Source organism: Salvia hispanica, chromosome 1, assembly GCF_023119035.1.
Source record: "Salvia hispanica cultivar TCC Black 2014 chromosome 1, UniMelb_Shisp_WGS_1.0, whole genome shotgun sequence".
Lineage (NCBI taxonomy): Eukaryota > Viridiplantae > Streptophyta > Magnoliopsida > Lamiales > Lamiaceae > Salvia > Salvia hispanica.
In genome coordinates this window covers 888,939-910,366 of record NC_062965.1, presented here as the reverse complement: position 1 = coordinate 910,366, position 21,428 = coordinate 888,939, and the positions used below count along the sequence as shown (strand labels likewise).

General features: G+C 39.3%; 5 protein-coding genes across 7 annotated transcripts; 1 reads left to right on the top strand and 4 right to left on the bottom strand.

The window, feature by feature from the left end:
• Positions 1 to 257: 257 nt before the first annotated feature.
• Positions 258 to 3,809, bottom strand: LOC125201928 (UDP-glycosyltransferase 74F2-like). Its single transcript, XM_048100227.1, has 3 exons — positions 2,484 to 3,809; positions 2,352 to 2,380; positions 258 to 1,251 (listed from the first exon to the last, which is right to left on the bottom strand). The coding sequence occupies exon 3, from the start codon at positions 1,237 to 1,239 to the stop codon at positions 532 to 534; it is 708 nt and encodes a 235-aa protein (XP_047956184.1). The 5' UTR covers positions 1,240 to 1,251; positions 2,352 to 2,380; positions 2,484 to 3,809; the 3' UTR covers positions 258 to 531.
• On the bottom strand, positions 2,512 to 5,371 carry LOC125209023 (putative disease resistance protein RGA3). Its single transcript, XM_048108601.1, has 2 exons — positions 5,194 to 5,371; positions 2,512 to 5,045 (listed from the first exon to the last, which is right to left on the bottom strand). Exons 1-2 carry the CDS (start codon positions 5,369 to 5,371, stop codon positions 2,512 to 2,514), a joined length of 2,712 nt encoding a protein of 903 aa, XP_047964558.1.
• Positions 5,372 to 6,493: 1,122 nt separating this feature from the next.
• Positions 6,494 to 10,525, bottom strand: LOC125201927 (putative disease resistance protein RGA4). Of its 2 annotated transcripts, XM_048100226.1 has the most exons (3): positions 7,222 to 10,525; positions 6,976 to 7,113; positions 6,494 to 6,718 (listed from the first exon to the last, which is right to left on the bottom strand). In XM_048100226.1, the coding sequence occupies exons 1-2, from the start codon at positions 8,578 to 8,580 to the stop codon at positions 7,015 to 7,017; spliced, it is 1,458 nt and encodes a 485-aa protein (XP_047956183.1). In that variant the 5' UTR covers positions 8,581 to 10,525; the 3' UTR covers positions 6,494 to 6,718; positions 6,976 to 7,014. The 2 variants fall into 2 exon arrangements, with proteins under 2 accessions (XP_047956183.1, XP_047956182.1); XM_048100225.1 differs by having other exon boundaries at positions 6,494 to 7,113.
• Positions 8,788 to 10,503, bottom strand: LOC125208961 (putative disease resistance protein RGA1). Its single transcript, XM_048108510.1, has 2 exons — positions 9,550 to 10,503; positions 8,788 to 9,435 (listed from the first exon to the last, which is right to left on the bottom strand). Exons 1-2 carry the CDS (start codon positions 10,501 to 10,503, stop codon positions 8,788 to 8,790), a joined length of 1,602 nt encoding a protein of 533 aa, XP_047964467.1.
• A 7,258-nt stretch (positions 10,526 to 17,783) lies between the features above and the next one.
• On the top strand, positions 17,784 to 21,314 carry LOC125206110 (acyl-coenzyme A thioesterase 4, mitochondrial-like). Of its 2 annotated transcripts, none has more exons than XM_048105411.1 (5): positions 17,784 to 18,443; positions 19,764 to 19,941; positions 20,099 to 20,568; positions 20,694 to 20,822; positions 20,993 to 21,314. In XM_048105411.1, the coding sequence occupies exons 1-5, from the start codon at positions 17,859 to 17,861 to the stop codon at positions 21,131 to 21,133; spliced, it is 1,503 nt and encodes a 500-aa protein (XP_047961368.1). In that variant the 5' UTR covers positions 17,784 to 17,858; the 3' UTR covers positions 21,134 to 21,314. The 2 variants fall into 2 exon arrangements, with proteins under 2 accessions (XP_047961368.1, XP_047961370.1); XM_048105413.1 differs by having other exon boundaries at positions 18,316 to 18,443; positions 19,735 to 19,941.
• Positions 21,315 to 21,428: the final 114 nt, after the last annotated feature.

Genomic DNA, 21,428 nt, shown 5'->3' with positions numbered 1-21,428 from the left:
TTAATACAATCTTTGCTCACATTTGGAATTTCGGATATAATATTCTTACAGCTTTACAGCTACAAATTTATATCTTGCAATTACAACATCTCAAATTTTCATAAAAATTTAACTGAAGAGTCCAATAATTGTAAAACCAATCTCACACACAATGCACAATTTGAACATAGAAAGAATAGTCTAAAACATAGCACAAATTTGGCCGTGACAAAACCACAGATAGACAGGAATTTCACACGAATTAATAAAATTTTCTCACTATATAATCAAAGTCAAGTAACGATACATATGAACAACACAAAGTGGAAAATTTCAGTTAATAGTAAGTCCATCACCGTCAACCATGTCCAAATCTTCCCCTCCTTTTCCACCAAATCACCCAACCACTTTCAACACCTCCGAGGGCGAATGCAGCACCGCAACAAGCCCTCTGACCGGGTGTCAAATGGGAGGAACTGAAACTTCTCTTCGAAATCAATAAAACCATTCAAGAGAGTAACAATGAACAACTGATCAATTGCAAGGGTTATATTAAGAACTTGCGATCAAATTAGACATAAATGCATCAATATTTACATCCGAAGTGCCACCCTCACTCATCGCCTCCTTAGCCAAATCACTCCATTTACGAGCATTTCTCTTCATCTCCTTCCCCCTCTCCCCCTCCATCACCTCCCTCACACACCCCTCGATCTCCTCTCTCCGCACGACACCATCCCCGCCAACCGTAACCCGAACGCCCACGCCCCATACATCCTGCACGAACTTAGCATCCGTCGTCTGATCCGTCCACTGTGGCATGACCACCATCGGGACCCCCAAGCTCAGCGCCTCTGTCGTGGAATTCCAACCCCCGTGCGAGAAGAAGCACCCGACCGCCTTGTTGGACAGCACCTCCAGTTGAGGACTCCACTGCACGATCATGGCCTTGTCAGCCGATGCACGGAGGAAATCTCCCGGGAGCTTCTCTTCCCTGACAACCCATAGAAAGTCGATGTTCGTGTTTAGTAGGCCCCATGCTAGCTCCTCCATTTGTTCTTCGGGGAGAGTGGCCATGCTGCCGAATGCAACGTATACAACTGATCCTTGAGGTTTTGTGTTGAGCCAGTTGGTGATTGGTGTTGAGGGTTCGGATTGGAAGAGGTTGATGTCGTAAGTCTTGTCGTTTGCAACTCGTTTGTCCAAGTAGAAAGATGGGACTGTGGGTCCAATTGTAAGAACTGGAAATACTTTTGACATTGAATCAACAACCTGTTTAAAATAGACTAATCTATATGTAAGTAATTGGAGATTAAATGGGATGCATTATACCTTGATTTCATTGCAAAGTTCATGCCATGCACAAGAAACGACATTCATGAATTATGATAGAAAATCCACTTGCTTGAGAAAATTCAGCACAAGAAGTAATAATGTGAAGATCAATATAGATCTACGCAGGGGCGGAGGCTACATGGGAATTTTTATACTATAGGTATTTTTACACTACATGGGATTGAGTGTAGCCGCCGTTGTCGAAGATGTCGGGGATGGAGGTGGATTGGGGGCGGAGGGATTTGGAGAGGATATTGGTAACAACAAATGTAGCCATCGAATTTCAGAGCTCCAAAATTAAAATTCACAAAAGACGCTCCTGTTTCAAACGTTTCTAAATTCTGGAGATGCGTAGTTCAAAACCAAAACTTTATTGTGATATAACATAGAAAAGTTTTCCAACAAGGTTTGATACAACTTATAATGCAGAAAGCCATTCACAAGAGCCCTTCAGAACTCACACACCATGGTGAAACCCATTCAGCAGTTAATCTTAGGTTTTTCCACTCTTTCTCTTGTAAACAGTGTAGAGAATTGAGAAAATATGCAATAAATTTCTGTTTTAATGCCGATCATATAATAACCCTATGTAAACGGTAATTAATGTTCACGGGAAGGTAGAATGTATGAGGATGCTGGCAAGAGAAGGCGAGAGTTAGCACAGCAAGGTTTTTAGTATAATAAACAGCCATTCCATGTGGCCTACCTAAACAGCTAAAACAAAGAACATAGAGATTTTAAAGCTTAGGGACCACAATTGACGTTCATTACTGTGTTACTCAAGGTCAGAGACACTATACTAGATAAAGCTAAATCTAGGGGTACTTAATGCTACTGCTTATCACAATTTATTAATGATATCTTAAAACAGGACAATCATACACACTATACTAGATAAAGCTAAATTTTGGGCATTTTGAAATGCAAAATATGCATACATAATTCAATATAAAATTGATTGTATCTAAATATAAGATCCAAATTCTATTTAGTTTTCATCTTATCATGAAAAAGATGCAAAACAAATCATTCATTACCTCTGTTTGGGGAGCATCAATTGTCTTGGCTGCACAAGAAAGTGTTTTCAAGTGTTAAAAGATGAGAGGAGTTGCAACATTGCAAATACAAAGTCATCTTTTCATCAACACGATATGAAAAATCATACTTACTTGCTATGAGATTCAAATACCACGGCCATCACCTGATTATGAGCTTGGGATGGTGGTTGCGCCACTCCGAATCAATACTTAGCTTTGGACAGTTATTAATATATAACCACCCAAATTTAGTGAGGTGCTTCAAAGCATCCATAGAGGGCAGGCACCTCAACTTTGTGCAGCCATCTAGACGTAACGTCTCTAGAGCTGAGAGGTTTCCCAACCATTGCGGCAATTCTTCTATCCCTATATTTTCTAACTTCAACCAAGAAAGAGAAGTGAGACGTTGAATTGATTGAGGCAGCCACTCCCAATTTTCCACTCTCAATTCTTCTATCCCTATATTCTCTAACTTTAAATCCCAAAGAGAAGTGAGACGGTTAATTGATTGAGGCAGCCACTCCCAAATGTCCACCCTTCTCAATGTTAATCTCTCAAGTGAGTTGCAACAGCCTTCCAATATGCCATTCACAGTCTCATTAATGGCAACACTTGTCTCTTTTGGCCACTCCTCATGCACATCTATCTCTAACCACTTCAAGCTACCTAAATCCCAACTCTCGACACTACCAGCAGACATCAATTTAGGAATGCCTCTGATTTCCAAAGTTCTCAGATGAGATGATTTAGCGAGGCAGTCAATTAGCATTGGTAGATTTGTTAGGCTCCTTAATCCTTCCAATTCAAGAACCTCAATTGTAGGTGCCCACAACTCTAGCATTTGACGGGGCAATTCCATCAGTTCTCCGCAGTCTCTAATGCTCAGCTCGCGGAGGTTTCCTTGATTTTCTCCTTCTCCTCCGCAGCTTGGATTCCCTATCGACTTCAGATTTTTACACCTTTCTATACTCAACACCTCCAAAGAATTCAAGGTATCCAGCCCATCTGGTAATGCTTCCAACATATCACAATCATAAATGTCCAAGTATGAGAGATTGCAATGGTTATAGAAAAACCTCTTTGGCAAACATTTCAAACTCTTTAATTCCCTTATAAAGAACGATCTTAAATTTGGCAAATGGTACAATGTTATTTCCTCGCATTCCGAGCATCCAGTGAGATTTAACTTAATCAAGTTATGAAGTGGTAAGATAGAGCCTTCACCCTGTAACCATGTTGGAAATCTTTTTCCTCTGTATCCATCAATGGTCAACTTCTTCAAATTTGCATGAGGTCTAAGACCTTCCAACACACTCTCATCATTTCTTTCGCTGAAATCAACCTCATCCCATTGAAGCACCAATTCATGCAGGTTTGGTTTCTCCAACATATTTGCTTTCATTACCTCTTTCTCGTCACACACTCTTTCAAGATGTTGAATCTTTAGACTTTTCTTGAGATTCTTCAAACTTCTGAGCTCTTCAATCCAATATCCCTTCTCATTGCCCACTGAAAACTCTGGTAGTGTTTGGAGACTAGTTAATCTCCCAATCTTTACAGGCAACTTGTCACTATCCACATAAAGACGTCTTAAATTAATCAAGTATGTCAATGTGTTTGGCAGTTTTTTCCCACCATTGCCCACACTTAATGTTTGCAAGTGATGGAGTTCACCGATCCACCCCGGCAAGTTTTCGATTGATGTACACAAAATATCCAATTTTCTCAAATGTATCAACTCCCGAATTGAATTGGGCAACTCTTTACAATCATAACTGGTAAGTGTTAGATTACGCAGACTTTTGAAGTTTGAGAACTTGGTATGGGAAGGGTCACCTTCAAAGATTAATGTACGCAAATGCTTTGCCACTTCTTTTGGAATAGGACTTGATCCTTTTTTGAGATACATGTATCGAATTGGTGTCCTATTAGATAAAACAGAGGATGCAAGGTCATGCACAAGATCATGCATCACATAACTTACCACATCTCCTAAATAATCTCCCTTTGCAACTTGTAGCAAAGAGTTTTGTATAAGAACATTAAAGAACATGTTGCCCAGAGACTCCATATCATCTTCTTTGTTCAGTTGAAGAAACTCTTCTCCCATCCACAGTTCAATCAGATCCTGCTTCACGATTTCCTTGCCTTTGGGGAAAACCGAACAATACGCGAAACACCTTTTGAGTGGTGGTGGAGACAGATAATCAAAGCTCAATTTCAGTATCTCTTTGATATTTTCAGCACCCTCACCATTTGAAAGGCCTTTTTCATTGATCAAACGCCACTCTTCTTCGGACTTATGGCGAAGCACACCCCCGACTACATTGGCAGCTAAAGGCAAACCCTGACATCTTTTCGCAATCTCTTTTCCAATCATCTCAAACTCCGGTGGAACTTCACCATTTGCATCGAAAGCTTTTTCTTTGATTATGGACCAACATTCATCGTCTGATAAGCCACTTAAAGTGTATTCAAGTGGGGTCACAATTGAAGCAACATTTTGGCTCCTGGTAGTGATGATAATGCCATTTCCCATGGTAGAAGTAACTCCTGACATGGAGTTCATAAAGCCTTCCCATTCCTTAATATCTTCATTCCATACATCATCAAGAACAAGAAAGTATGTTTTCTCCTTGAGAGCATCTTTTAGCTTTCTCAGGATAGCTTCCTTACTTTGACATTCATCACCACCTTGTGAAGGCAATGAAGAAAGGATTTTTTTTGAAAAGAATGAGTGGGTCAAAGGTTTGAGAAACATGAACCCAAATAAGTGATCCGAATCGATCCTTCACCCTTTCATGATGGAACACTTTTTTAGTCAACGTAGTTTTCCCCATACCCCCCATTCCAACCAGAGCAACGATGGAAAACATCCGTTTCTCTTCCTCTTGGTGGGTTTGGGTGAGCATGTGAACCAGTTTAGGCACATCATCATCTCTTCCAATAAAGATTGGATCAACACTCACCGGATCAGTTTCAAAGGAAACAGGAGTAACAACAGGTGCATTCACAATCATGCTTTGAAGGCCAAGTTGTGTCGCCTTATTGTTGACAGTTTCAAAATTGGCATTGATTTGTTTGATGGAATGAGCGATTTTATAGCGAAGTGGAAGGTGTAGTGGAAAGTGAGCAAAGGAGGGTTAATTCTTCTTTTGTTCTAAGGTGTTAATTGCATTCCATCTTAATGAAGGAGAATAGATTTGTTCCCAGTTAGGGAGTGACGCATAACCTTTATGCGTCACTCTCAATGAAACGCATAAAGGTTATGCGTCTTTAAGCAAAGACGCATAAGGGTTATGCGTCGTTAGGTGAAAACGCAAACAAAATTAGCGTTTTGGAGTGACGCACAACCGTTATGCGTCTTTGCTTAAAGACGCATATAGGTTATGCGTCGCTGCTTAGTGACGCATAAAGATTATGCGTCTTTGCTTAATGACGCATAAAGATTATGCGTCTTTCAGTCGGGTTTTAAAGAGCAGCGAGCGCAAACAGAACAGAAGCAGCGAGTTCAGGCAGCGGCGGCGAATTCAGGCGGTCCTGCGGCGATTCCGGCGAAATACTCTCCTTTTCCGGCGGATTTCAACCAAATTGCAAACATCTTCAAGTAATTGTTCTTCTATTTCACTAAATTCATCCTTTATTGCCTTGTTTGTGTAGGTTTTCCCTAATTTAGCAAAATTAGGGTTTATGATGAAATTGATGAATTTATGTTGAAATTGATAAATTTATGATGAAATTGATGAATTTAGGGTCGATTTCTATTGTTTTGTTGCTTGTTTGTGGGTTTCACATGTATATAATGCAATGGGTGGAAGAAATTGTTCAATATTTGTAATTGTGCCCTTTTATACAAAGCTAAAAATTGAATCTTGGTTTATATGTTTTCAAATTGGAATATAGTTTTTTGCTTTTCAATTAAAGTTGCAATTTAGGTTGGATTATTGAGTTTTTTGTGATAAAATTTGAATCTTGAACAATAATTTTTATATTTTGTTTAAGTGATTACTTATTGAGGTATTTGAGTGCTATGTAGATATTAATTTGTTGATAAATATGTTCGTTTTGTTTGTGACATCTTAGATTGGTATGTTGGAGGTTATTGGATATGTAGATTGACATCACAGAACATGTATAACTCATACCGGAAGCAAAGATTATACATTGTCTCCACAATAATTCAATAGTGTGTTGGTTCATATCTATTCTCATCGCATCACATATCATTGCAACCAATTCAGAATAGGAAACACACGAATTTAATACGATGGAGCTCCTCGCACGAGGTGGATCATAACCAATACCCATATGGGGTAGTTGAACTACTCTACCACCCCAATACAAACTCACAAATACTTGCATGATTTCTGCATCAATAACATTTTCCAAAAACAACAATTAGGAACATTTTTCCTATAAGCCCTAATTTAAAAAATTGGGTAAAACTAACAAATGAAAGCAAAATAAACATGAATAAAGCTAAATTGAAGTACAATTACCAGAATTTATGAAGAAAATGATGAAAATCGACCGAAATCGTCGAAAAATGGCGGAAATCTGATCATGAAAAAAATGCTAAACAAATTCATTCATTCATCCAAAATACTTGATTGTTATGATGTACCTCTGTTTAGGGAGCTTGCACGATGACTGAATCTGCAAACTACAATGAAATCTTCGTTGCTAAAAAACCGAGGAATCCACGGAGGCGTGTACTTGGAGTCGACTCCCATAACAGAGCTGCCTTGCCCGTTCGGGCGACCTTCAAAACAAGCTCAAAATTGTGTAATCTGAAAAATAAATGGTAAAATTAATGATCTCCTATACTAATAATCTTTCATTTTACAAACATCGAACAATTATAACACACCTCAGAAATGCCATATGATATATCATCAAAAATATAGAGGGTATCTCCGATATGGAGATTGGGATGGTTGCGCCGTTCCGAATCAATACTTAGTTTTGGACAATCTGGAAATTGTATCTCTTTTAATTTAGTAAGGGGCTTCAATGCATCCACAGAGGGCAGGCACCTCAACTTTGTGCAGTCATACAGACATAACATTCTTAGATCTGAGAGGTTTCCAAACCATTGCGGCAATTCTTCTATCCCTATATTTTCTAACTTCAACCGAGTAAGAGAAGTGAGACGTTGAATTGATTGAGGCAGCCACTTCCAATTTTCCACCCCTCTTAATGTTAAGTGAGTAAGTGAGTTGCAACAGCCTTCCAATATGCCATTCACAGTCTCATTAATGGCAATACTACTCTCTTCTGACCACTCCACACTCACATCTATATTTAAATTCTTCAATCTACCTAAATCCCAACTCTCAACAATTCCAGCAGACATCAATTTAGGAATGCCTCGGATTGTCAAATCTGTGAGAAGAGGAGATGATTTAGCAAGGCAGTCCATTAGCAACGGTAGATGAGGAACGCCTGAGATTTTCAATCTTCTGAGACGAGGATATGATAGCATTGGTAGATTCGCTAAGCACCTTAATCCCACCAACTGAATACTCTCAATTGTAGGGGCCCACAACTCTAGCATTTGTCGTGGCAATTCCATCAGTTCTCCATAGTCTATAATGCTCAGCTGACGGAGGATTCCTCGATTTTCTCCTTCTCTGCACCTTGGTTTCCCAATGGACTTCAGATTTCTACACCATACTATTCTCAACACCTTCAGAGAATTGAGGGTGTCCAGTCCATCCGGTAATGCTCTCAACATATCACATCTGTTAATCTCCAAGCGTGAGAGGTTGCAATGGTTATAGAAAAACCTCGTTGACAAACATTCCAATCTCCTTAATCCCCATAGATAGAACGACCTTAAACTTGGAAAGTGGTTCAAGGTTATTTCCTCACATTCCTCATCCTGTAACCATGTTGGAAATTTTTCGCCTTCGTATCCTTTAATCTTCAACTCCTTCAAGTTTGCATGAGGCCGGAGGCCATCTAACACACTCTCATCATTTCTATCACCGGAACAATCCCGTCCCCATTCAAACTGCAATGAAGATAAGTGTTGCTTCTGCAATATATTGGCTTTCAGAGCCTCTTCCTTGTCACGCACCCTCTCAAGATTTCTAATAGTTAATTCTCCTTTGAGATTTTTCAAATTTCCGAGTTCTTCAATATGATACCCCTTCTCTTCGCCCACGTTGAAGTAAGGTAGTGTTTGGAGACTAGTTAATCTCCCAATCTCCGCAGGCAACTCCATAAAATATCCTATATAAAGATGCCTTAAGTTAACCAAGTACTTCAACGTGTTTGGCAGTTTTTGTTCCCGGTTTTGTTTCCAGTCATGCGATGCTCTCAGTGTTTGCAAGTGACTGAGTTCACCAATCCACTCCGGCAAGCATTTAATACATGTATTTGAAAGATCAAGATTTCTCAAATGTATACACTCCCTAACTGAATTGGGCAATTAATGCTCTTTATAACTTTTACCAATAGTTAGATTATGAAGACACTGGAAGCCTGAGAAATTAATACCAGAAGTTCCACCTTTCAAGATTAATGTACGCAAATGCTTGGCCACTTCTTTTGAAATATGACTTGATTCTTGTTTGACATACTTGTATCGAACTAGGGTGCTGCAATTTGCATTATTATAAGATAAAACAGAAGATGCAAGATCATGCACAAGATCGTGCATCCAATAAGCTTCCACATTTCTATCCTCATTTTGCCATGAATCTTGAAGCAAAGAGTTGTGTAGAAGAACATTGAAAAACTTATTTCCCACATCTTCCATCTCATTTCTTTCATATGGTTGAAGAAAACCTTCTGCCATCCACTGCTCAATTACTTGCTGCTTCATAAACCAGCGACCTTTAGGGAAAATTGAACAGTACGCAAAACACTTCTTGAGAGATGGTGAAGGCAAATAATCAAAGCTCAATTTTAGTATCTTTTGGATACTTTCAGCACCTTCAGCATCTGAAAGACAATTTTCACTGATTGAGCGCCACTCTTCTTCGGACTTATATCGTCGAAGCACACCACCAATTACATTGGCAGCTAAGGGCAAACCTCGACATGCTTTTGCAATCTCTTTTCCAATAATCTCAAACTATGGTGAAACAGCTTCATTTCCATCAAAAGCTTTTGCTTTAATTATGGACCAACAATCATCATTTGACAAGCCTCTCAAAGTGTATTCAAGTGGGTTCACAACTGAAGCAACCTTGTGACTTCTGGTAGTGATGATAATGCCATTTCCCATTGTGGAAGTAACTCCTGACATGGAGTTCATAAAGTCATCCCACATCGGAACATCTTCATTCCAGACATAGTCAAGAACAAGAAGATATGTTTTATCCCGGAGAGCTTCTTGAAGCTTTCTTAGGGTAGCTTCCTTAGTATGACCTTCATCACCACCACCATGTGAAGGCAATGCTGAAAGGATTTTTTTGAAGAGAATGATGGGATCAAAGATTTGAGAAACATGAACCCAAATAGGTGATCCGAATCGATCCTTTACGCTTTCACGATCAGAAACTTCCCTAGTCAACGTAGTTTTCCCCATACCCCCCATTCCCACAAGAGCAACAATGGAGAACTTCCGTTTATCTACCTCTGGATGGGTCTGTGTGAGCATGCTAACTAGTTTAGTTACATCATCATCTCTTCCAATAAAGATTGGATCTTGACTGAACGAATCAGTCTCAAAGGAAACAGGAGCAGCAACAGTTGCATTAGCAACCATGTTATGAATGCCAAGATCTGCTGCCCTTTTGGTCATAAACTCAAAATTCGCATTGATTTTTTTGATGGTACGAGCCATTTTATGCTTTCGTAAAATGCGATAAATGGGTGAGACTGGTACCTCGTATATCTTCGATTTCTTGATTTTTTTGCGGAGAAGATGATAGTTGAGCTCATCCAAGACATTATCAGCATCGAAAGCCAAACCCTCAAGATCACTCAACCAGATCTTGACAAGCTGTTGGGTGATGGCCTTGTTATCAGCGTCACTCAAGTAGGCTTCAATCATCCTCAAAGTCTTCTGCAGATTTTCGAGATCTCCCTTGAGACTTCGAAACAACCTTGAGTACTCTTTCTTCAAAACGTCCATCAGCTTTTCGACAAGGATTTTGATGCCTGCTGTAGCAACCGCTGTAGCCAGTGCTGCTTCCATGGTTTCGCGGAGATAGATTTAGAGAGAGAATTTTTTTCTTTGTAGATGAAGGATGTTTGTAAAACGTGTGGTGATAGTGTTATAGTAGTATGATAACATCCTTCACAGCTACTAATTTTGGATGAGATTTTTGAAGTTTCACATCCACAAATTTACTTCTTGTATTTACTTACAACATCACATTTAAAAGAGTCCAACGATTACAAACTAGTATAACAAAATTTTGATAGTTTACCGTAAACTGTTACAAAAAATAGAGCACATTTACCGTAATATTATTTTATACTCCCTCCATCCATAAAAAAATAGAATACATTTACCAATTTTGATATTCCACAAAAAATAAAGCGCATTCATTTATGAAAAGTTTTCAACAAATAATAACCTTACACATCATTCCACTAGCACTACTTCTCACTTATTTTTTCTCTTCTCTCTTACTTTTTCCTTCTCTCTTACTTTACCAGTTCTACATTAAAACCTGTGCCGTACACCAATTGTTCTATTTTTTGTAGACGGATGGAGTATAAAAAATGAGTTAAAATCAATGTATTATTATTTAGCTATATTTATTTTTTTTAGTTATAAAGGAAGTGGATTTCATTCTCTGTTATTAATATTTTAATCACTTTTTATATATTTTTTTAATTGTGGATTAAAATTTATGTTGTTCCAGATGTATTTATTTTTAGTGCACGGATTTTTAGTGTACGGAAGAAGTGTTGAAAATAAAATTTTAATTAAAAATTCAACACAAACTCAACAAGTGAAACATGAAAAATTCAAACACAAACTCAAGAAAGATGAGAAGAAGGTTATCAAAGTAGTATTAGTGGATAATGAGACTCATGTTATTATTAGTGTTAAATGAGTTGTAATGGTGGATTATAGTGGTATATTTATAAATAAATTGATGAATATGGATAATGACTTAGGAACAATTTACCATAAATGGAAATGCATGTAATATCCCAAAACATGACCTAGTAGAAAATAAAATCTTCCTTATAAAATTTGTCCCAACTTTGTGTTAGAAATAAACTGTTTTCAAAATCGAGAAAAGAAAAGTTTATAACTTCATGATATTGTAAAGAAAGAAATGTTGTTTATAATAAGAATATGATAAGAATTTAAGAGTATTTAAGAGAAATTGTGAAAATCAAATGGTTTGAAAAAAGTAAGTTTATCGTGCAAAAATGATGCCTATGACTCGGGTCAACAGAAACATTTTTATGTGGGAGGAGGAATGGAACTTAGCTGGATCGCGCTAGCTATGCCCAAGAGCTCGGCCACGGGCTGGGATGTGCTCGGTTGTCATAGATTATCAATGTGCTAGCGCAGGCCCGACTTGAGTTAAACGAAATATAATCATTCTCCCACGCACATGATCCAATGTGCGTATTGCTCTGGTGTGAGTCCTTCGGTTGTCCAAATATGGTCCCTAGCCCCATAGTGCCGAGACATCGTACACGGCCATAGTGTCGAGACATCGTACAAGGCCGTCATGCCGAGACATCATGCAAGGCCGTTGTGTCGAGACATCGTGCAAGGCGATCGAGCCGAGACATCGTGCAAGGCCATAGTGCCGAGACATCGTGCATGACCGTCGTGACGAGACATAGTATAAGGCCATTGTGCCGGGCCATCGTGCCATTGTGCCAAGCCATAGTGCAAGGCCACAGTGCCATAGTTCAAGGCCACCGTGCCATAGTGCAAGGCCACCGTGCCATAGTGCAAGGCCACCGAGCCATAGTGCAAAGCCACGGTTCCATAGTGCAAGGCCACCGTGCCATAGTGCAAGGCCACCGAGCCATAGTTCAAATTCACCGAGCCATAGTTCAAGGCCACCGTGCCATAGTGCAAGGCCACTGTGCCATCGTTTAAGGCCATCGTGCAAGGCCACCGTGCCATCGTTCAAGGTCATCGAGCCATCGTGCAAGGCCACCTAACCATCGTTTAAGGCCATCGTGCAAGGCCACCGGGCCATCGTTCAAGGTCATCGAGCCATCGTGCAAGGCCACCGAGCCACAATTCAAGGCCACCGTGCCATAGTGCAAGGCCACCGTGCCATAGTGCAAGGCCACCGTGCCATAGTTCAAGGCCATCCAGCCATCGTGCAAGGCCACCGAGCCATCATGTAAGGCCATCAAGCCATCGTGCAAGGCCATCGTGCCATCGTGCAAGGCCACCGTGGCTGTAGTGCAAGACCATCGTGCCGTAATCCAAGGCCATCAAGCCATCGAGCAAGGCCATCAAACCATCGTGCCAGGCCATAGTTCCAAGCTGTAAAGCTATTGAGCCATTGAGTGTAAGTCCATTGAGCCATCGAGGAAGGCCATCGTGCCATAGTGTTAGGCCATTGATCCATCATGCTACGACACTGAGCCTCGAACTAGTCCATTGGATTAGGCCATCATGGAAGGCCACTGAGCCCCAACCACATGATTTGTAAAAGATATGCGATTATATGAAAGGTGCATAAGTCGAACATATATGATGTGAGAAGAGTTGAGATGTTAATAATCAATAACGGTAAGTGATTTACATGATTTTCATAAAATATATTTGAGTAATATCTGAACAAGAAAGATGAGAAAATGGGTGATACATGGTGTGCGGTTCACCGGGTTTTACAATGCATATATTTTTATAGAACGGAAGGAAATGGAAATTGGAAAGTGTATATATTTTTATAGGGCGGATAGGGCGGACGACAAAGATAGTATAAAGAAATTTCTCTATACTAAGATTCACAAATATGAGCAACACAGTGGAAACTTCTACAAATAGCAAGTCCATCACAAGCGCTCTACACACATGATACATCCCTTGATCTTCTTCTCGAAATCACCAGTCAACTGAAAGTTTACCCATCTTTTTCCTTCTCAAAGCAATCTGATTCAGACAACCATATATCATCAACTTTCATAAAGAGCGAAACGACAAAAGCAAGAATACGATCATGGTTTTTCGTTTTTATACTTGTTCCACCCTTGCAATCTCTCAGCTGATTCCAAGTACTTGTAACGAGTATCTACGGAGGCACTTCTAGTTGACTCTTGTACTAGAGCCCGCCTTGCCCGTTCGAGCGACCTTCAAAACAAGCTCAAAATTGTTAAATCCATCAAAATAAATGCTAGGTTTTGCTCTTGGGATGCTCCCGAAAAAGACTCATAGTAATGGAGTAGGGGTTGCAGTTAAATATTGCTTGCACCTTTACTAATTCTCCAACGTGGGATGGTTTGAACCCCCAACCCAAATTCAGTGATCTGCTATACTAAAAATCTTTCATTTTTAAAGGATATAATATAAAAATTGTATGTCCAATTTATATACCATACACCAACAAATACCATCTTTGCAAGGCAGCCAAACATCAAAACAACTGACTAAATATAACCCACTAGCAATGGCCACTGAAGCAGAGTAAGCCAAACAATGGCCAACAAAGTAACAAATATAAGACTAAAGCAAAACAAAGAATCGAGATACCTCCAATTATCATGCAAGAAACCGTCCCATGTTTTCGACGTTCCAACAGGGAGACGAGACGAGACATAGTCCTCTATATCAAGCCTAAGCTTCGAGATTCGAGCTGAACTGGGAATTCGGTTCATCATTAACTTCAATGACGGCACTTCCTTCGTTCAACCATCTCGGCAGCACCTTTAGATCAATAATTCACAACAGTAACACTAAATCTCAAACTTTAACAAACAGCCAACAATCACTCTACAAAACCACATTCAAATTGAAAATTTTCACATTTATTAGAGTGGAAAGGTCCTCATGAAATTTGTTGAGATCAACAATATCAAATGTTTATAGTGAATGAGACACAAACGAAACTGTCTAAGTAGAAAGTAGAAACTATGCTCCGGCACAAATTTGGTCAAATCAACACAATGACTGAATCTGCAAACTGCAACATCCAACTTCTTCCTTCTTTGAGTTGACTCTCATACCAGAGCCCTGGCCGTTCGAGCAACCTTCAAAACAAGCTTAAAAATGAGTAATCCATCAAAATATATGTATGGTTTAGTTAATGCATGCATAACCCTTTTCAATGATCTCCTATACTAATAATCATTCATTGGAGAATCTGTATGTCCATTTCATTTAACATACCTAACAAATGCCATGTTTGCAAGGCAAGGCAACCATCTTCTTCTCCAAATCACCACTCAACTCAAAGGCAATCTAAATCAAACAGCCATATATCATCAACTTTCATAAAGAGCAAAACCACAAAACAAAAACACACAAGTTCTTAAGCATATCAAAAAGAGCACACTAGTACAGTCATAGCAGCACTTAACAAATTTGATTGGTGAAAACTATTTTTAGGCACATGAGAAGTAAAAAAGGTTAAACAAAATCAAACAAGTGCAAAAAAAAAACGTATAACTAGAAAACTCTGCTCGGTGTTCTGGATCAGCGTTCATTTTGATCATGTCTTTAACCAAATATATATCCAGTTTGCACAAAAATTGGAGACTATACATATTCAATAGGAGAAAGACGAGTTATCCGATGAATCAATAGCGAAACCAAATACATTCCTTGGAAAATCATGTCCAAAGCAGTGCAGATTCTACATAACAGAGTCAAAGACATTTTGTGGCAAACGGATTTAAAAAGTTTTAGAGATAATTCATCTCTGCTGTAGTGAAGCTGGCTTATAACTTATCTATTAAAAAGAGTAGACAATATATCATCAAAAAGAGGATATTGTTACCATGAAAAGGTCATGGCCTTCATTTGAAGCTGCTTCATCACCAACAAAATACACATTTCACTTAGTTTTCATCTGATCATGACAATACAAATAGATCAATAAACACAGACCAACTGATTGCAACAGAAATTTATACGAAAACAAAAATACATTATTTATAAACTTTCATATATTTTAGCAAAAATACATTATCCATAAAAATTTATCAAAAACACACACGTTGGGCAATTTAAACGATCATTTATCCAATTTCAATTCCAACAAAAGAGCTGATGATACACATGAACAACACAAAGTGGAAACTTTCAGTTATAGTAAGTCCATCACTTTCACAACCTCCGAGGGCAAATACAGCACCGCGACAACCCCTCCGACCAGTTTTCAAATGGGAGGAACTGAAACTTCTCTTCGAAATCAATAAAACCATTCAAGAGAGTAACAATGAAGAATTGATCAATTGATCAAATTAGACATAAATGCATCAATATTTACATCCGAAGTGCCACCCTCACTCATCGCCTCCTTAGCCAAATCACTCCATTTACGAGCATTCCTCTTCATCTCCTTCCCTCTCTCTCCCTCCATCACCTCCCTCACACACCCCTCGATCTCCTCTCTCCGCACGACACCATCCCCGCCAACCGTAACCCGAACGCCCATACATCCTGCATGAACTTGGCATCCATCGTCTGATCTGTCCACTGCAGCATGAACACCATCGGGACCCCCAAGCTCAGCGCCTCTGTCGTGGAATTCCAACCCCTATGCGAGAAGAAGCACCCGACCACTTTGTTGGACAGCACCTCCGATCGCTAGCCTATTTCTCCTCCTAAAATCAGCCCTACTCCTCGTTCTTGTTTTCTTCATATCTCTCAATAGCTGAGTATCTTTCGCTCTTCTTCCGATCCCCCTCCTCCTCCAGGAATTCTCTCAGGAAAGAGATCCATTCACGCCGGCATCCATATTTGCCCTCCATCGCGTAGCAGTTGGCCTTGTCATCGGCCTTGAGCCTCTTCAGGACCTTGGCTAAGTCCTTTTCGCCGATCCCGAACTTTCGGGGGCACGGCTTGAACGACATGCACCCCTTGAACTGTTACTGTTGCTCCAGGCAATTTCCGCAGAAATCACACCTCTTTGTACAACACTTCTCGATCTTCCACTCCGTATCCTTCTTTATCCTGCATTCCTTAATCGGACAATCCCGGCGGTTCTCGTCAAACCTATATTTGGTGAGTGTGTGTTAAAGATAGATAGAAGACTGTAAGTGACAGAAAATCTGTGTTTAGAATTGGTCAAAGCAAAGGTGCATGTCGCTAATAAAATATTTCGGAGATCATATTAGATGCAATTTCATTCAAATTAAACTTTATGATAAAATAGAGAAATGTGTTAGAGTTCATAGTTTTTATTGGCTGATAAAATTTTGTAGGAAACCGTGATTCGATCAAAAGCAATTTCCATATTTAGGCATCCATAATGTGTGTCTTTTGTCGTACTTTTAGCTTCGATCAAATTATTAATCATCTTTAGTTCATTGATACCACAATTGCTATAACACATACCTCTTTTTTAAATTACTAATTAATCTATAATATAGAAATACATAACAATATAACTCACTAAATTACTTTATTAAAAATATAAAAATTAAAAAGAATTACACAAGGAATGAGAGAATAAATGAATTCAAAGTAAATTCTAGATTTTTAAATTTGGATAGAAAATTTGAATTGAAAGTAAATTCTTGATAGATTGTCCGATAATTTTAATTGCATTTGAATTAAAATATACAAATAAAATAAAGTGAAATGTGGCTAAAAAAAGTGTCCACTATTGCTGCGAAAATTTTTTTTTTTGTCCGTGTACAAATAAAAATTGGCTATAGACAAAAAACATAAAAGTGTCCAGCCAAAGTGTCCACCCTATTGTGGATGCTCTAAGGATCACCTAGTCCACTAATCATATTCCATTTCTACTCCACATTCACAACAAGATAAAATATTCTTATAAATATGAACAATTTTAATAAATTTTGATGGATCTATTTTATTTTGTTGTGAGTGTGGAATATGAATGAATTATGATTAGTGGAGTAGGTGATCTTTACCGCCTATTATAAGGCATTTGCTCCTCAAAAAGTATTTATACTGATTTTTTTTTAATTTAAATATTTATTTGACTTTCTTCTTAAATGGCCCTTTTCAATTCTTCAAATTATTTGCCTGTGTATATTTTTGCCCATTCTGAGTTTAATTTATGGCTCTGCCCTGTGCGCATTGACCCGCACCGCCAGCCCCATGTCCCACCCGATGACACCCTCTGCTCGGGCCGCTAGCGGCTAGTCCGGTTAACGATGCCCTTGATATTATTTGCACTTGATTCAAGTGATAAATTGGTACTTCAATTATATAATTTTCAAAACTATATGCATTTTTAATTTTTTATGGTAAATGATTTTCATCAAAATTTTAGAAATTGAAATTTTATTAAATGAAAAAAGAAAAATTTAACTGAGCTCAGTCGTCCTTCAATGGCGCCTTGATCCCACAAATCACCCAATCACAATCCATTGATAAAAGCCACGATTCTCTCTCATCATCTCCAGCTGAATGCACCCATGAAAACTCCAATCTCTCACATCCTGCGCAAATTGAAACCAGCAAATCATGCCAAAATTCCTTCACCTCCTCCCCACCTTTTCAATCTCCCCACCAAATTCCCCCCCAATTCACCCCTAATTCCACAAAACCGCAGCAAAACCCTACAAAATGGACCCTCCGTCCCCAAATTTCTCGATTCCGTTCCGAAATTCGACAAATCCACTCAACGAAGATCGATTTCATCAGCCGAATCGAACCCTGCCGCTCCCGATGCAGCCTCCGTCGCTCCGCCGTCGGAGGCGATCGACGCCGGCTCTTCGATTAGGAAACCGCTCAGTCTGTGGCCGGGGATGTACCATTCGCCCGTCACAAACGCATTGTGGGAGGCAAGGTCGAAATTCTACGAGAAGATTTCGTCGGAAAATGGCTCAGCTCAGAGTGAATTGATCGCGAAGAAACCCTCGGCGAGTCGAACGAGTATTTTGTACAAGTTTTCGAGTGATTATATACTGAGAGAGCAGTATAGGAATCCATGGAATAACATCAGAATGGGGAAATTGCTGGAAGATCTCGATGCTTTGGCTGGAACTATATCTTTCAAGGTAGTTTCCAATTCCGACTCTCGCACTTAATTTCTCTGTGTTGTGTGTTGTAAATTTGTGATTTCATCTGTATTGCTTGTTTGATTTATGGCCTCAGCTTCAATTTTAGCTTTTGAAAGCTTAGTATATCGATTGAAAGGCGTTTGTAGAATTCGAATTGTGATTTTTAAAGCACATTTTGGTTTCGTGTTTGTTGTCGATTCTATTGTGGTTTGAGCAGTGCTATTGATGTGAAATTTTGGTTGAGATTTTGTGGTCTAGGTAAGTAAGAGTTGGAAATTGAATAACTGATAGTGGCTGCTCTGTCTTTGCTTCGCTGGTGTTGAGAATTTGTCGAAACAAAGTGCTAAATTTGGTGAAACTGTGATCAAACACGGCCTACTATTAACGCGTGTTGAGTGTTCATTGTTGATTACTGCCAAACCATGATGTTCGTGTAGAAAAAGGATGCATAACTTCTTATTTTACCCTTGTAGTCGTTATAAATTTCTTGGAGTTAGAAAGATGTGAGGTCGTAGGATTGGAAAATGGCACTACTGCTCAAATTAGAATCGTGTCGTCCTATTCAGCAATACGTCTGCTTCTTGAGTCCCTATTTTCTTGCTCGTTTGGAAAATCGGAGCTTTGCTTGTTACCTATATTTTGTTTAGATTATACTCCCTTGTCCCTAAATAAGTGTCCTGTTTGGAAATGAAATTTATCTCTAAGTGTCATGTTTCAGATTTTCATGGTAAACTGATGCAAAACTTCAAAATTTGACCTTTATAATCATTACAAATTTCTTGGAGGTAAAAAGGATACGAGATCGTAGGATTGACCATGGCATTCGTGCCATGGAGTTTAAGGAAACGCCCATGTTGCTCAAATCAGCAAGTCGGCTATTACCACCCAATATGTCTTCTTCTTGAGTCGCTCTTCTCTTGCTCGTCTAGAAATATTATAGCAGCTTCCTAGTTGTGTATATGATTTATCTCATTTAGATTATACTCCCTCTGTCCCTGAATAAATGAAGTTGATCTTCGAATTTGTGTCCTATTTCTGAACATCGTGGTAATAACATTCCCACTTTACTCTTATAATCATTACCAATTTCTCTACATTCAGTTCTTCGTACTATAATCAGGGGTACCAAAGCATACAACTACCCACTCATTGACATCTGTGTTTCTACGGGTAGGGGCATTTATTTGAGGATACAGGGTGTATCTATTCTCTCCTTGTAGGAGATCCTTTGTTTATTTCGAAGCATGGCATTGCTTTTGTAATTACCCGCTTCTCTTATTTTCGTTAGAATCCTTTCTGATTTCCTGGATGCTCCAGCACTGCTCCGGCGAAGATAGCTCCACTAGGCCCCTGATATTAGTCACAGCATCCGTCGACAAGATGGTCCTGAGAAAACCTATTAAGGTAGACACTGATCTAACGATAGCTGGGGCTGTTACTTGGGTCGGCCGTTCGTCCATGGAGATCCAATTAGAAGTGATTCAGTCTTCTGAAGGTACATTTGATACCATAACCATGTTATTGTTTTTTCCACCTTGTAAGTGAGCATTCTGTTCCATTCCCGAAAAATCGAACTAACTGACAATTTGTAGGAACTGAAATTTTCTCCGTATCATTTTGCGCTGTCTTTCACATTTTTCGTACTTCTGCAGAAACATCGGATCCCTTGGATGCGGTTGCCCTTACGGCTAACTTCACATTTGTGGCTCGTGACTCCGAGACCGGAAAATCGGCGGTGATTAACCAGATCACTCCGGAATCAGAGAAGGAGAAAGAAGTTTGGAAAGAAGCAGAAGAGAGGAACAAATTGAGGAAGAAGAGGAAAGGCGAACAGAAGAAAGAAATCAATGACAGGGATATGGACAAGCTTAATGAAATGCTATCCGAGGGTCGGATTTTTTGTGATATGCCGGCTTTGGCCGCCCAAGATAGTATTCTCATCAAGGATACCTGCCTTCAGAACTCACTGATGTGCCAGCCGCAGCAAAGGAACATTCACGGGCGAATATTTGGGGGGTTTTTGATGAGGCGAGCTCTGGAGCTTGCCTTTGCGACTGCTTATGCCTTTGCAGGAAGTGCGCCTTGCTTTCAGGAAGTCGATCATGTAGATTTTTTTAAACCAGTAAGTCGATGACACGTTGCCTTTCTGAAACCATCGTGCATGGTGCAAACACACTGTTTATCATTTCTGAGGTACGAAGAAAGCCCAGAAAGACGAACCTAACGCTGTTACTTTGATAAACGCAGGTTGATGTTGGGAACTTCCTCCGTTTCAATTCCTGTGTGCTGTATACAGAACTCGAGAATCCGAGTAAACCTCTGATTAACGTGGAAGTTGTGGCGCATGTTATGCGGCCCGAGCTTCGATCGAGTGAGGTCAGGAAATTTCTATGGTATCTCTGTTTTGAGTTACAATTCACTCCCACACGGCCACACTTATACACGTTGGGTGACTCGACCACCCTGATTTATTGATTAGAACGAGAAGTGTTTTATCAACTAAGTTACCAATTGAGTTGTTTTACTAACCTTCCATCTCTCTCAAGGTATCCAACAAGTTCTATTTCACCTTCACCGTGAACTCGGACGCGCTGAGAAACGGCCACAAGATTCGGAACGTTGTACCTGCGACGGAAGAGGAGGCGCGGCGAGTTATCGAACGAATGGAAGCGGAGAGGTCTTACTAGTTGAGCCTCTAAGTTTAGAAACCCTTTTCGTTGCAATATATTTAATATTTTTAATTTTGTTTCACGTAATAGATCAGGGCAATTTTTATAAAGAGGATATAATTTGGGTGCCAAGTTATATCTAGGATGAGCCTCAAAGTAACTATAGTATTAAAATATTTAGTCATCTTTTATTTGATCATTTCATTTTAATATTTGTTAATTAGGATTAAAAAATTAAAAAATGGTATAAAAGAAACAACTCCAATTTATTGAAATATTACACACTACGCATATTATCTGAGCATCCATGTAA